Source organism: Phoxinus phoxinus (assembly GCF_949152265.1).
Source record: "Phoxinus phoxinus genome assembly, chromosome: 6".
NCBI lineage: Eukaryota > Metazoa > Chordata > Actinopteri > Cypriniformes > Leuciscidae > Phoxinus > Phoxinus phoxinus.
Genome location: NC_136881.1, coordinates 18,329,897 through 18,345,345, shown reverse-complemented (window position 1 = coordinate 18,345,345; position 15,449 = coordinate 18,329,897). Strand labels below are relative to the sequence as shown.

The 15,449-nt window shown below is 35.5% G+C and overlaps 1 protein-coding gene across 1 annotated transcript in view; it reads left to right on the top strand.

Moving 5' to 3' along the window:
• sh3gl2a (SH3 domain containing GRB2 like 2a, endophilin A1) overlaps positions 1-15,449 on the top strand; it is a 30,277-nt gene that overhangs the window by 10,468 nt on the left and 4,360 nt on the right. The window contains exons 2-6 of the mRNA XM_079615460.1: positions 11,696-11,764; positions 12,131-12,203; positions 12,305-12,448; positions 14,129-14,262; positions 15,167-15,325. Coding sequence (XP_079471586.1) covers positions 11,696-11,764; positions 12,131-12,203; positions 12,305-12,448; positions 14,129-14,262; positions 15,167-15,325 — 579 coding nt within the window. The remainder of the gene's footprint in view (positions 1-11,695; positions 11,765-12,130; positions 12,204-12,304; positions 12,449-14,128; positions 14,263-15,166; positions 15,326-15,449) is intronic.

Genomic DNA, 15,449 nt, shown 5'->3' with positions numbered 1-15,449 from the left:
TCAGCTTTATGTATATAGTATCAAAGCAGCTTCATAGTGATAACATGAAAATAATACAACAAAGTTTGTTTCTAGAAGAAAATGTTGTCATCGCCCACGTTAAGTAAGGCAGATCAATAATATTTTTGAATATTAAATGTCCCTAACTAAGCAAGCCAAAAGCCAAGGCCACAGTGGCAAGGAACCAAAACTCCATCAGGTGACCGAACGGAGAGAAAAAAACCGTGGGAGAAACCAGGCTCAGTCGGGGGGCAGTTCTCCTCTAGCCAATGAGCGAACAGTGTATGTTCATGATTCAGGCAGCATTACAGGTCAGAAGTCAGATTGGATCAGAACATTCAGAGCATTTATCCAGTTCCATCTGGTTGGAAGTCGGAGTCATCACGCCGGTATGGAGACGAGTTTGTTGAGGATCAGTGCCGATGGCTGATGGTGTCGATGAGGCCTGCACAGGGCTGATGAGGCTGGCACTTCAGGGATGCGCTGTGCGTCTGCAGCTATTTTTACGGTTTTAAGTCATCAATTTGCACGATTTTTTGTGTAGCCAAATTTAGTGATCCAGTCATTGAATGTGATTATCGGCCAATATCGATCTGCGTTTTATCGATCTGAGCATCCCTAGTTTTTTTTTAAACAAATTTATATTAATTTGTGTGTGTGTTTTCCCCATGGTTTTCCCCCTCATGATCCAGAAGTTTTGGGAATGAAAGTCTTCTGACACATGATCATCAGAGGAAGTGAGTATTCATGCCATACTAACGTTAAGACCGTAAATACCGTGCCCCGTATGTCCCTATCCTTTAAATGACAGCCTGCAGCTGACAGCTGTCATTTTTAAGACCTGATCATGCACATGAAGCTGATTTTCTCACAACTCTTTACGTTCATTTAAGACTTAACTCATTTAAGACTGCTTATGAGAATACTCATCAAGAAAAAAACTGACAGAAAACAGACTTTTTTGACAATTTTGTGTTTTGTCCATTCACACACAGTTGTTGTACAAATTGCCATTTTTCTTGGTACAAAAATTGGTACAGCTGTGTTTACCTTGCTATGATACATCTGGAAAAAGGTGTCCATTGTTATGAATCCTCATATTCCTCCTTTTGGTAATTCACATTTTTCTAATTGGACTGACATCTGTTAGGGGAATTTTTTTAATTCATCAACATGTTGTGACATATGAAACCTTTTAATCAAACTAAAATCATAGTTGTTTTGGGTATCAGACAAAACTCTGTGCTAACATGTTTTAGATATAGCTGACAAAGCAGGTGTCTTTTGACATAATCTGGAGCTAAAAAAGCTCCTTTTTTAGGACTTTTCAGTGAATCATAGTGTTTTGTTTTTTGTGTGTGTTTTGTTTTTTTACCCCCTGATGCATTAAGGATCTGGCTAAGTTATGGCCACTTGGAGGAGGATTGCTCTTTATCTGCTGTGTCACTTCTGGTGCAGATGTTTTACTTGTACATTTACTTACACGTGTGCGTGCGTGCGTGTGTATATATATTGGCCTTGGCCCTAATAATAATCACAAATACTTACCGCTTGCTCCATTTCTGTAAATCCGTTTTTCTGAATGAATGGCTCTCACCCGTTGCTCTAGTTTTCTTCGTCAACAGCCGCTTGCACCCCCTGCTGGTGAGGTCGATTTACAGCTATGGAGATTATGGTTGTATTTTTTAAACAATTCATATTTTGGAAGGGAAATCTGAGAGGTTAATATGGATTATTAAATTTTTAATAATGAAAACATGTGAAATGCTTTGAATTGAAATATTCACCGCTTAAATATACAACCATGTTGAATTTCAGCCCATAAAAATGCAAGCCCTAAAAATACAATGCACATATAGCCTATTTGCACATATATTTTTTTTCAAGTAGTGCTATTCAACAAGCTTTTTGTTTCAAAAATATTTGTCATTATTTTATTTCCATATATGGAGCCCACAGGGATCAGTAGAATGTTGTGGAAAACAATATAAAACTGTTTTGGAGAATACCGGATAAAATACAAAGCTAACAGCAAACCCCATAATTTGTTCCTTTGTCCACCGTTTTATAACATGAAATCATGACCTCATCTTGATCGTAACCCTAAATGATAAGATTAGGCACATGGAGAAATGCCTTTGTATTTGTAGTTATTCAGTTCCTCCTGGGGGTTCTGAAGAACTGTTTGTCAAGAAATTGTTGATGTAAATTTACATCTGAATAATGAAACGGTTTTAGAATCAATAGTGGTGTGGAAGTGAAAAATTAGATGTGTTGGTTTTAGAATCAATAGTGTTGTGGAAGTGAAAAATCTGTAGATGTGTCAGTTTTGTATTTCTTCAGTTGTAAGTTGAGAATATTTCATTCAACTTTGTATTCAAATGTATTGTATATTCTACTGATAATCTGTATTTTAAATGTTAAATGGATTTCATTTCAACTTTGTACTGTATTTCTTCAAAAAATAAATTCAGTTTTGTAAAGCATATTTGTGCAGACTTTTAATTTTTTCTTCCAAAATTAAACTGTTAATTTACAATCTTGAGCATGATTTAACACTTTATTGAAGGTTTTTAATTGTAATTAAATAATCTGTAAAATAACAGTTGCTCGGCAGAACTTTTACTGTTTATTGAAAGTGTTGGATGGTAATAATAGGAAAAATGTGTTAAATTATAAATAAATAAAAGTAAAATATCTGCCAATTTTTTTTACAGTGTATATATTTTCTTTCTTTCTCTCTCTCTCTCCCTCCATTCAAAGTAACTCTCCAAACTGTATTTACTGTAGAGAGCATGAATTCAGATGAAATTGAGGAAATTCTATCCAAAATTGGAAATAATTTGCCCTTACTTCAGAAAGTTAAACAATAATGCACAACTTCAATATTTATTAGGTGAAAAAAAGAGATTGTATTTTACTAGCGATCTGTCAGGAAAAAAAGGGAGTCGTTGACAAATCAGTGATGTGCTCACAAACACCCAGCACACTGAATTATAAATAAATATAAATAGGTCATATTCTAAAATGGTTGTTTTTCTTTTGAAACTTTTTCTTTTCGTTTTTTTTTTTTTTTTTCTCCATCTGTTAGTTTCACTGTAACCACTAGACATGCTTTGGCAATACATTGCAATTGTAATGCCAATAAAGCACATTTGTGGTACTGTAGCAGCAGAACAGATCAAATTGAATAGGAGTCAGTATAGGCCATATAGCTATTACAAATTAAAGTTTGGAGAATTTTTAATTTATGAGATTAACATAAAATATTCATTAAGGCCCGTTTGAAATGTAGCACATTTAATTTTTCTTATAATAACATCATAGATTATATGACCACTTTACAGAAAATGCATGTTTCATTTAGAGTTACCGGTATCCGTTATCAAATGTGTCCATCATGTCCATATATTAAAAATGTATAGTTATAAGATAATACAAATCATGCAGTTGGCTAACATGTACATGCCTATTAATTTTAGGCAGAAACAATGAACTCATAATGGTAATATAGGCTATAGAAAATTTGGCAGTTGTGTATGTTGATTCAGAGTTGGCATCATCTGAAGTCCTGGCAGGGGTTGGCATCATCTCTTCACAGGTGTTGGGTCATCTGAAATCTTCGTAAGAGGCTAGATCCAATCTGGAGCTGCCGTAATCTCTAGTTACCTCAGGATGGGCATCTCGAGGTAGAAATAGAAAAGCAAATTGAAAATACTTGGCGTAGCTGCTGTTCGTAACATTTCAAGCAATAGATAGTTTTGATCTGAACTGGAGTACGTTGTACACTCTAAAAAATGCTGGGTTGTTTCAACCCAATTTTGGTTGAAATATGGACAAACCCAAAATTTGGGTTAAAAATGTAACCCAACGGCTGGGTTTGTCCATATTTCACCCAAAATTGGGTTGAAACAACTTAACATTCTTTAGCGTATACCACTGTTATTTCGTATGAGTTTTTTTTTTTTTTTTTTTTTTTTTTTTTTTTTTTGTGGATGCTTGGCTAAAGAGATGTCTTTAATCTAGATTTAAACTGGGAGAATGTGTATAAACCCCAAATATATTATCAGGAAGGCTGTTCCAGAGCATCTTCCCCCTTATCCTGCCATGTCAAAGAACCACCTGATAATAAGTATCATTGAAATGTATTATTTTAATTAATATATTTAATTCTTAATTCATACCGGTACACTCACCGCTTTGTTAAAGTTACGTGCGAGTAATCTCACAGTCTGAGCCTTTCTTTGCAGATAAGATTAAGTGGCTGTCAATGTGTCTCAAGGGTCCATGATAGTATGTCTAGTGTTTCTGGCTCCCTCTTGGCTGAGAGATCCACTGCAAACTCTGATCTTAATTTCCCTGTGAAAAAAGTTGGGAGATTATATCCTAGCCGCACATACGTGTGTGTGTGTGTGTGTGTGTATAATTATTTATATATATATATATCCATATATCCTAGCCACGTATATATATATATATATATATATATATATATGTATATATATATATGTGTATGTATATACGAGTCATTCCACGAAACCGGTACGATTTGGACTTTCACATTTTTGTATTTTGTATTCAGATATAAATTGCAATTGCAACTCAAGTTTTATTAACCTGACTGCAGGAAAAACAACAATAAAATAGTATGCATTAGATTAGAACATTAAAAATAGGTCATCAAAATAAAACACAACTTGTGTGCTTTTTTGATGTGTGTGTTTGTGTTTTTTTGCATGTGCGTGCACTTCGTGGCGAAAAAAGTAATGGGGTTGAGTGAGGGTGTTGTGATTTTTTTTGTTGTTGTTGTTGTTGTTGTTGCTCAAATGGCCACTGCTCTACATGTAGTGAATAACAGGAGAGCACATGGCATGAGTGATATTAAGAAATCCTGTATATTGTTGAAATAACAAGATAATTTTCACAAGTAATAGAATTCTATCTTTATTTGATGTAACGAGGTTGAGTCGTTGAGCTTGTCAACCACAATACCACAATATCACAATTCTAAATAAGCTATAGTTGTATAAGAAGGTGGTAACTGGCCTGTGTCTACACAATGTTGTTCAGAAGACTTCCTGTTATTGATGTCACATAAGAATCTGTTCATTATGTTTATGGGGGAGAATGATTTGTGTAACGGGGTTGAGGGATTACTGAGGTACGGATCTAAATTAAGTAAATTCATGATTATTCAATAAAATCACATTGGGAAAAAAAAAACATTAACAGCAAAAATCACATATATATTCATGGGAATGGCAACATGTATGGTCTTTTTTCTAATTGTATTATTCAAATCCCAAGTACACTTTCATAGAAGGCCATGAGGGACATAACTAAAGAGATGGTGTCAACTGATAAAACAAGATAATTTATAATATAAAGAAAATATGCATGTCATTTTTTTTTTTTTACTTTATTAAAGGAGACATTTCAATTGATACAAAAATGTTGGTGACCCAATAGGTAAAATACACTTAAAAAGGTCAGAGGGACTCCTACTGGTTTGGATGGATGGATGGATGGATGGATGTAACTACTGTGATGGCAGGGTTTTGTTCTTTAATCAAGTCAAGTTGGTACAGTTGCTAGATGGAGTGCCTGTTATCGCTCTGCTTTTGCTCTTTCCCTAGAGCCTCTGACTCAATGATTTCCCTGTCACTTTTACGTTTTATCAGGTCTAAGCATCATGTTTCATGTTTGCATGAGTAGTCGGGTATTATTAGCCTATTTCTGATCAGCAAATTTTATCTAATATACTTTTTGTTTGTAGAAATTAGCATATATGCAAACACTCAGGATCGCTTCTGAGCTTTCTGTTGACTGTAAGAGAGACCAAGATCAACTGCGGGAAATGTAACAAAAGAATACCGCGAAATTCAGTGCGGTCAATAAATATGACCATCTATGGCCGAAATAGGTAAATATGTTCATTTGTTTTTTTGTCTCGTGTAATTTATATGAAAAACATTTTAAATGAGAATACAGAGACTTTTAAAAAGTCAGGAACCAGCAGGATTTTTTTTAGTTATTGCAGATATAAAATTCAAAACGGTCAAAATGACCGTCATGGCCGTTCTAGTGTTAAGCTTGTATTCTGTATACAGTATGTTTACATGCTTCATAGAGTGTACTAGTGTACATGGAGATAATTGGTGTATTTCTATATAGATGAATGATAATCAGCATTTATCAAATACATTTTTATAAAAACAATGACTGCATTTTATTAGGTAATCAACATTTATTTTCAATGGCTTTCAACAATTACTCTCCATGCTATGATGAATTAGGAAATGTAGGCTAGTAATCACTTTAAATATGAGAATGATATGGTGATGTCAACCATCTGTATCTTGATTTAATTTCTTTTTAATGAAATGCCATGGGTCATCAGAGATTAAACACCCTCACTGTGCTCTCAATTGAATCCATCCGTCCACTTGTCGGTCCATCGCCAGATCTTAACGAGAAAGCCATTAACAAGTTTTACCCAAATGAAAGATCATCTTATATTTTAAAGTTAACTTCACCGCTGCTGAATCAATCTTTTTTATTTTGTTTGCAATTTGGAATGTTTATTTGCTGTAGTTAAAGCGAAGCATTCCTTTCACTGAGTTGTAAGAAATTGCTTTTAAGGTGTTTTAATAGTAGCCTGGCTCCGCCCTCCTACGCGTTTCCGCTCAATTTTCATTTTCCTTCAGAACTACATCTGGGATGTATTCTTGGGTTTTCTCCAGTCAATTTTTAACCAGTCCAATCAGCGAACCGAGGGAGTGGCTGAGAACGATGACGTTGAGGTCGTACGCTAGTTTGAGTCGTCATACGTCACGACCAAGCGTTAGCGATTGGTTATGGCAGATCCAGAGTGGCTCTGGGCAGATCCAATAGTTTTAAACTTCAACAGAGGACCCGCCTACAATGAAGTTAACGCCTGTCAATGGAGAGAGGCCAGACTCTATGTACAAATGAAATAAACGAGAGTCTGGTAGAACCAGGCTATTTTAATAGCACCATACATGTAGTTGCACAATATTCAATATCTTTCTTTTTATTATTACTTTTGTTTATACTTTTATTCATGTAATTTCTATGTGAGCTATTATGCACAGCTGTAGACCAGTAATTGTTAATCTATGTCCAAATTTATATTTTGTTTGCACCTTACAGCATGAGCATTTTTATTACACCATGTCAAGTTAAAAGTTGTTCACCCATAGTTTGTTCCATACTTGTATTACTTTATTTTGCTGAATTTGTTCCACGGTTTCCACTGGGCTTCACATTCATCTTTCCTCTGACAACTTGTCATAGTAATATAACTCTAAGTATTCCTCTATTACTCTATGATTTAGCTCGGCACTTTGTATTTAGATGCATTTTAAGCATTTTTCTCACTCTCATTTCTCTCATTTTGTAGTTTACTTTAGAGCAGGTTTGTCTAAACTCTGTCCTGGAGGGCCACTGTCCTGCAGACTTTAGCTCAAACTTGCTTCCACACACCTTCCTGGAAATTTCTAGAATGCTTAGGCTGGCCACACACTTGAAGATTTTGCGCCCGATTTGCACCCTCTAGCGATCGGGGAGGCAGGGCCCAGTTCAAGGCTTGTCAAAAACGACTTCTTGTCCAAAAAATCCTCAATTGTGTGCTGTCATTTTGATTGTTTTACTGCTCCCGATCATGTCGGAGCCTGCACGATTCCAAGTCGTAAATATCAAACATGTTTGGTAATTTACTTAGATGATTGTCAGCTTCTAAAGATTTCTTCACGCCCTGACGAAACTAATTCACAAAATGTATGGAATGCATAGCTGATATAAAAAACTGGATGACTAGCAATTTCCTACTTAATTCTGAGAAAACAGAGATTCTAATTATTGGACAAAAAACTTCCTCACGTAATAACCTAGAATACTGTCTAACACTTGATGGCTGCTCTATTAAGTCTTCGTCGTCGGTTAGGAACCTGGGTGTGCTCTTTGATACCAATCTTTTATTTGAAAGTCACGTGTCTAGTATATGTAAAACCGCTTTTTTTTTTCATCTAAATTATGTCATATGCTCTCAATGAAAATGCAGAACAATTAGTTAATGCGTTCATGACCTCAAGGCTAGATTATTGTAATGCTTAGGTTGCCCAGCACGCTTAATAAACAAACTACAGCTAGTCCAAAATGCAGCAGCTCGAGTTCTTACCAAAAACAGGAAGTATGACCATATTAGCCCGGTTCTGTCTACTCTACATTGGCTCCCTAATAAGGTAATATTATGCCATAAAGAATCGCATGCGCAGGGTAAGATTTGTGAAAGTGTACATACGTTTGCAAGCGTAAATTCAATTTGCATGCACAAGAGAAGATTTGTAAAGGTGTAAAGTGCCTTTCAAGTGTAAGAAAAAAATATTTGCAGCATTTTACTGTAATTCGTAAGTGTAATTCATATATTGTGAAGCTGCAGCTTCATGCTAATGCAAAATAAATAGGATCTGTATTCTCTTGTATCTCTTCCACGCTTACACTTTTGGTAAGTTTTTTTTTTTTTTGTGCACAAATACGGCCAAAAGCATTGCTGACCTGTAAACAGCCATTTGCAAGTCAGGAACTGCAAAACAGATTGATCACGTAAAACCAACCTTTGTGTAAAAAAAATTTAATATTGCAAATGTCTGAATGACTTGTGTGCATGGGGCAAACAAGTTCTTCGAAATAACCCGATTTGTACAGTTGCGTCTTTCTTTTAATTGCGCTTACAGTTTTGGCACCATTCTCTCACTCCTTGAGTTTTGCAAGCATGAAGAGGAGGGCGGGTCCACCTTTATCATGTAGCCAATCAAATTAGCTTCTAGCTGACTCTCGTTTTACTCTAATCTGATTGGTTCAATAAACACGGCAGTCGCCAGAACACATCTTTATCTTCATTTGGCTCAGAAACATTCTCGTTGGCTAAATGGTACTTTTAATTCACACATACATGTTAAATAAATGAATCATGATTGCTTAAGCTGTGCACCATTAGGCTGGTGTGTTAAGAACATTTCTGTGTATTCAATGCATGTATCCTGTCATCATCCATCATCATCATCCTCCTCAGCAGGCCATATCAGTTTGTAATGTTGATGCTGCTGAATCTAGGCCTAGTACTGCATCCATATTTTCAGCTGTCAATTAATCATGGGTAATTCCAGAATTATTATTTTACTAAAATGAGTTATAATAAGATTGTTTCCCTTTAACATTTATTATAATGGCCCTTATGCCTGTGGTCTTCCACGGTTTAAAAATGTTGTTAAAATTGTCTATGTGTCCCAGGCCTAAGACCTTGAATAGCTGGTTCAGGTGTGTTTAATTTGGGTTGAAGCTGAACTCTACAGAACAGTGGCTCCAGGAGTGGGATTGTACACCCCTGCTTTAGAGAATGATGGGAATGAGGGATTCTGATAAAGTACTATTCCTTAAGTAGCCTACTTGTATTGCAATAATTCACTTTTATTGTAATATTTCATTGGTATGAGATCTTCCTTATTGGAGCCTCGGTACTAAATTGACTAATTTGAGTTATTCTAAAACATGTTATCACCACCATCCTTGGCAGCCATTTTGTTCCAATCCCATGGGATTTATTAGTATCTTTTCCTTCAAATCTTCTTAACTCAGTGACAGCTCAATCTTGAGGGAGAAAGGGTTTTTATTAAGTATGTAGCTCTGTGTAAAGTCTTTGGCAAAGAGAAACCTTTGGCAGAAAAGCCAAGTCTTTAATTTGACTTAGTGTGTTTGTAGAAGTCTTCAGAAAGTAGGCTAAATGCTTAAATGCATAATGCTCTTAATTGAAGTACTACATTGGTAATGGTTTCATTTCCACATGACAAGGTACAGCAGAACTTAAATAATTGATATCATATATTTTTATATCTAAATAATATAATTATAAGTAAATATTGTTTATTTTTAGTATTGAATTGGGTTAGTAAGAATTGCCTTTCTGGTGAGGAGCTATTGTTATATTACTACAGTAATCACATGTAATACTAATAATGTTTTGCATTTATGTAATTTTGGTTCGAACCAACACCTTGTTAGTCTATGGTGCCATTAGAACTGAATATGTCTTAGACTCAAGCCTCAATATTTGCAGTGAGACTTCTGGTGCATCTCAATCAGCTCCATAGTTGAGTAGGCCTAAAACAAAAGTCCTTGTTTTGCACTGAAATGTTTGCTCCCTAAAAAGTCCCACAATACATCATGATCCAGGAAGCATCGATGCTCACTTCCTATAACGGAAGTTCTAATGCGCAAAACATAAATCACATAAGCCAACTCACAACACAATGACACAATGGAGGTTTTGAAAAAACAAACCGTTATTTTATTATATTTAAATATAAACATACATTGCTAGACAGGTACTGAACATAAGCTAGCTAACATAATACATTTAAATTTACGACCGAAATGATGCAGGTATATGTAACAATCAAGGTATTTATCATAATGTACTTTATAATCTATAAAAAAAAAAGTTGGATCCGTTCTGCTGTTGTTCATAAATACTAGTTGTGAGTTGGTACAATGAGGGTGTTGTCATGTCACCATCCGTGTCCCTATGTGTTGTGAGCCAGGGTCTGACTCCTTACTGTCTTTACCAGTCCCCAAATTCATGTACATGATGTGCTGATTGAGACACGCATCCTTCGACTCGAGTCCCACTGAAGTCTTGACTTGGTTTACAAGGAAAAATGTTGTCCTGTTGAGCAAGCACTTTAAAAATAAAGACTAGCCTATAACTTCCACAGTTCCTTCTGTGCCAACTTGGAGGATAGTAAATAAATTATTTATTTTAAAAGTACAAGGTATTAAATATGAAAAGGATCAATCTTGATATATTTGCTCTTAGCATTTTTTTATTAAATATATTTAAAATATGTATACTGTACATACAATTAATTGTCCTTTTACTAAAAAGGATTTGAGACTTGGACTCATGACAAAAGGTTTGACTTAAAACCTCTTCAATTTGCATTACATTCAATGTATTTCATCATTTACATGCATTCCCTGAGAATGAAACCCATGACCTCGATGTTGCTTGCATGCTTTGCTGTTTGAATTACAGGACCGCTACAGAACTGTTTTTGGTGCAGGTTTTTTGTATTATTATTATTATTATTATTCTGGTGAACATTCTGTCCCCTCGTACTAATGTTTCAAATGTGGTCAAGAAGCAATACACGTGTCATTGAATTGTGGTTTCCCTATTACTACACCAACCATGTTCCTGGATCAACTCATCGCCTCATTAGTAGACAACAAGACCCTGAAATAGGTGTATCAAAAAAGGTTATCCAGAGGCAGGGTTGGGAACCACTGCATTAGACAACTGACGCAAGAAACGCCTTTTATTTATTGGAGTCTGGTCTGATTTTATGAATACATTTTACTGGATATGCTACAATAACCTCTATGAATTAAAGTTTCTGATTTCTTTCTAATTTGCATCATGTTGCATCAGAGTACAAGTTAAATATGCTAAGGCTATGGTCCAAACAGGATTACAAGTACAGTAGCCTATATGTCATACAGAGCAGAGGTTTTCAAGCTAGGAGGTCTATGGAAAATTTAAAGGAAAAATAAATTAAATGTACATTTTATGACCGAATTCAGAATTAATTGAAAAAAAATGTGTTTTATTTTGCAGAGAGTTAGTGAGCGGGTCGGAGGGGCAGAAGGAACTAAATTAGATTATGACTTTACGGAAATGGAAAAGGTAAGTTTCCTCCAGCGAGAGTTATGATTCTCTTTCAAGAAGCATGGCAGTGAGCATGTGCTTGTTTATTAGAATTCTAATTTTGGAAGGTTTAATTAGGTCATCTGTTGACTCAAAATTATAGTCTAAGTGTGAATATTTTGAGTGAGTTTATAAATGTGTATTTTAGATTATCTCTTACAAGGATGGTTAAAAATGGAATGAATGAATGAATGAGCAGCTTATGGGGGCTTTTGGGCATCTAGCTGATACAGTATGTGATACCAAACACTGCTTTTGAAATATGTGGAATGTTTAATTCATTCATGTCTAAATTGTTTTCTTTCTGTTCTATTCTTGTATGTTCTCATCTTTACTGTACTATAGAAAGTTGACACCACCACAAGGGCAGTGATGGACATTATGACCAAGACAACGGAGTACCTGCAACCCAATCCAGGTAAATGCTGATCTTTTTTATATTTTTTTTCATTGTAAATCCCTAGTTTAGAAAATAAAAATGTAATTCATGTACATCTGTTTTGTGGATTGTTTTTGTAGCAACTCGTGCCAAGATGAGTATGATGAGCTCCATGTCTAAAATCCGTGGAGGAGATAAAGGTCCCGGCTACATACAGACTGAAGTCATCCTGGGAGAGTCCATGCAAAAGTTTGGCAGGGAACTCGGGGAGGATTCCTGCTTTGGTAATGCTTGCTTTGTTATAAACATACACAATGTAAGAGCCGTTAGCTTTGTGGGCAGCTATCCCATACATTGCGCAGTATAAACACACACAATGCAAATAGCATTATTCCAAAATAATGAGTTCTATTTTTGCGTTCATCAACAAGCTCTTTTGACTACATGGTTACTTAGTTTGCAAACTAGATTAAACTATAAAATATGCATCATTCTTCTGTTGGTGTGTAAAGAGCAAAATCCATGACTGAATGGATTTATCAATCATAAAGAAAAAATGTGGTAGTATTTAGATGTTTAAACCATTGCACCACAGATTGATAACAGAAAATCTGAATTTCAAAATGCAAACACAGTTCAACTCGATGCATTCAGACCCGTTTGCTTTGTTCTGAAAAAGTGTTTTAAATTGTTATAATGTTACATTTTATTCTTATTTCAGTTTGCTTTCACACGACAACCTTTCAAAGCATACCATAATGTGCTTATACAAGTCACATGCAAATAAAACTGTCCCCTCGTTGGTCAGAGTACATCTGTTTGTTGCTCATACTGTAGCATCACCCATAAAGATGGATTGACAAGTTAGCTCTGCAGACTATTGTGGCTTTATCTGTAGCTGATGACACACACACACACACACACACACAAACTTATATGAAAGTAGCCATTATTACACCCTAGAAGTATGCCCCAAATCATATGGCAGAAGTAGTAGTGAGTGACAAGTATGCTATTCCGAATTCATATTGTTTAAATGCAACCCACAAAAACTGACGTGACTCAGCATCAGCACAAACATTTTTATTGTTCATGCTCTTTAGTTTTCAAATGTGTTGATGAATGCAAGCTTGTGGGTGTTTAATATGGTTGTCTGAAATCACTGTATACTTGCCAGCAAGCCAGATCTAGCCCATGACAAGGTTACCAATGGCCCGCAACCATATTCCAAAATGTTTTGACAATGTAGTTCTGCTTTTGTGGCTGGCTGCACTGCAAATGGACAATGCAGCACGACAAATCAGAACATTCCCATTATAATAAATGAAGCTGTCTGGGATGTAAAAGAGACAGCTTCTGTAGCACGCATTGAGAGAGAGCAGCTTGAAGCAAAGCAACAACTAGATGCATTGTATTACCCTTTATAATAAAATAATCTGCCTACATTCCAAGCACTTGTAATGTGAGCAATTTAGTTTCTTGTGCACACTGCTTGCTTGCACACAGTTAAATTACATTTAATTGGCAATCAAATTAAAACTGTAATCACTGAATGGTGCATAGTGACGGTTTGCTGCATATTAAAATGTAAATTGTGTTCCAATTAGCAGGAAAGATTGGTGATATGTTACAATTAAGGTAACAATAAAATGTTACCTTAACATTTATAAGTGCATGTGTTTAAATAACATTTGACCATATGCTCTGGAAAATGAAAAGAGTGTTTTAAAAACTGACCAGCACTTTTATCAAGTGTTTTGATAAAGGAGGTGATTCAAAATATGAGGTTTGTTTAAGAAATCGCCATAATTGTTTGTCTCTGCAAATTTTAAAACCAAGTGAAAAAGTAATCTGTAATTTACTATAACCAGATAAATTCTTCATTCAGTACATTGATGTCTATATTGAGTCTTTATGTTTTTTCCCCTTAAAATATACATATAGCATACCCTTGTGTTTTACAGGTGTGGCTCTGATCGATGTTGGAGATGCCATGCGAGAGCTGGGTGAAGTTAAAGATGCTCTAGACATGGAAGTCAAGCAGAACTTCATTGATCCCTTGCAGAATATCCATGATAAAGACTTAAAAGAGATCCAGGTGAGATACAATACATTATTGCATTGAAACCCTCCAAAACCACTACCTTTGAGATTACAGGAAGTCTTGCAGTGAGAAACATTTAATTCCTCCAATTTTCTAACTTTTTTTTTGTAAATTTTGGCAAATTCACAGTTGTTCCTTTTGCATGCGATATTTCAGTGTAAAAACCTGCATCTTATTCACTAACCTCCAACAATCCAGTGTAACCCGGTTACACAGTGTTACATCCAATCACAGTAAGGATGTTAACAAATGAATCAGACAGTGAATTGGCTATTTAGTGATATCTCCGCATTTGTGGTCTTGTCCCTTTAGAGTCCTCGAAGTAGTTGAAAGTGGACAAGGGCAAAACGTTTTAGACCCGTGTACATCGTCCAAAACGCATCTTAATACCAGGTGTAAGCGAGGCCAAAGAGGTTGTTGAATGAGGGATGGGGCTGGTTAAGACTATTCTGGAAAGTGCTGAATCTCATTTCACACACATCAGCAAGCAATGGGCCATTTACTTCTCAGATCAGAGAAGAGGAACAAAAATGGACATAAAAAAATAATAATGACTGTATTTGGATTTTACTAACTGTACTAACAATATTTTAAGTGTAACTCAGAATTTTATTGTTAATATTCTCCCCTGAGTATCACCTCTTTAAAATACCACTGATTAACTCTTATCAGTCACTGTTTTTATCGATTTTGAATACGCATCTGTTGAGAATTCAACTTTCAGAATTGGTGTGATTTTAAATGTACTTCTAAATAATTCATCTCAGTGAGAATATTTTGTAGTAATATTTGAAATAGCTTTGAAGTCCCAACCATTGATGGAGGCAATGCTTTGAAATCCCACTAGAGGTCAGTAACTGATCAGTGCAATTTTCAACTCTTTTTCTGTGTGTGACAGCATCACCTGAAGAAGCTGGAAGGGCGACGGTTGGACTTTGACTATAAGAAGAAAAGACAAGGAAAAGTCACAGAAGATGAGATCAAACAAGCCCTGGAGAAGTTTGATGACTCAAAGGATATTGCCGAACAAAGCATGTTTAACCTTCTGGAGAGTGATGTAAGATCTGTGGCCTGCCCTTGTTCACCATTCATTTAATGCCTCCATTATCTGTCCTTCTTGTGCCATATACTATATCCAATGAATCTTTCCTTTTATTCTGAAGCAATACATCACTGGATTC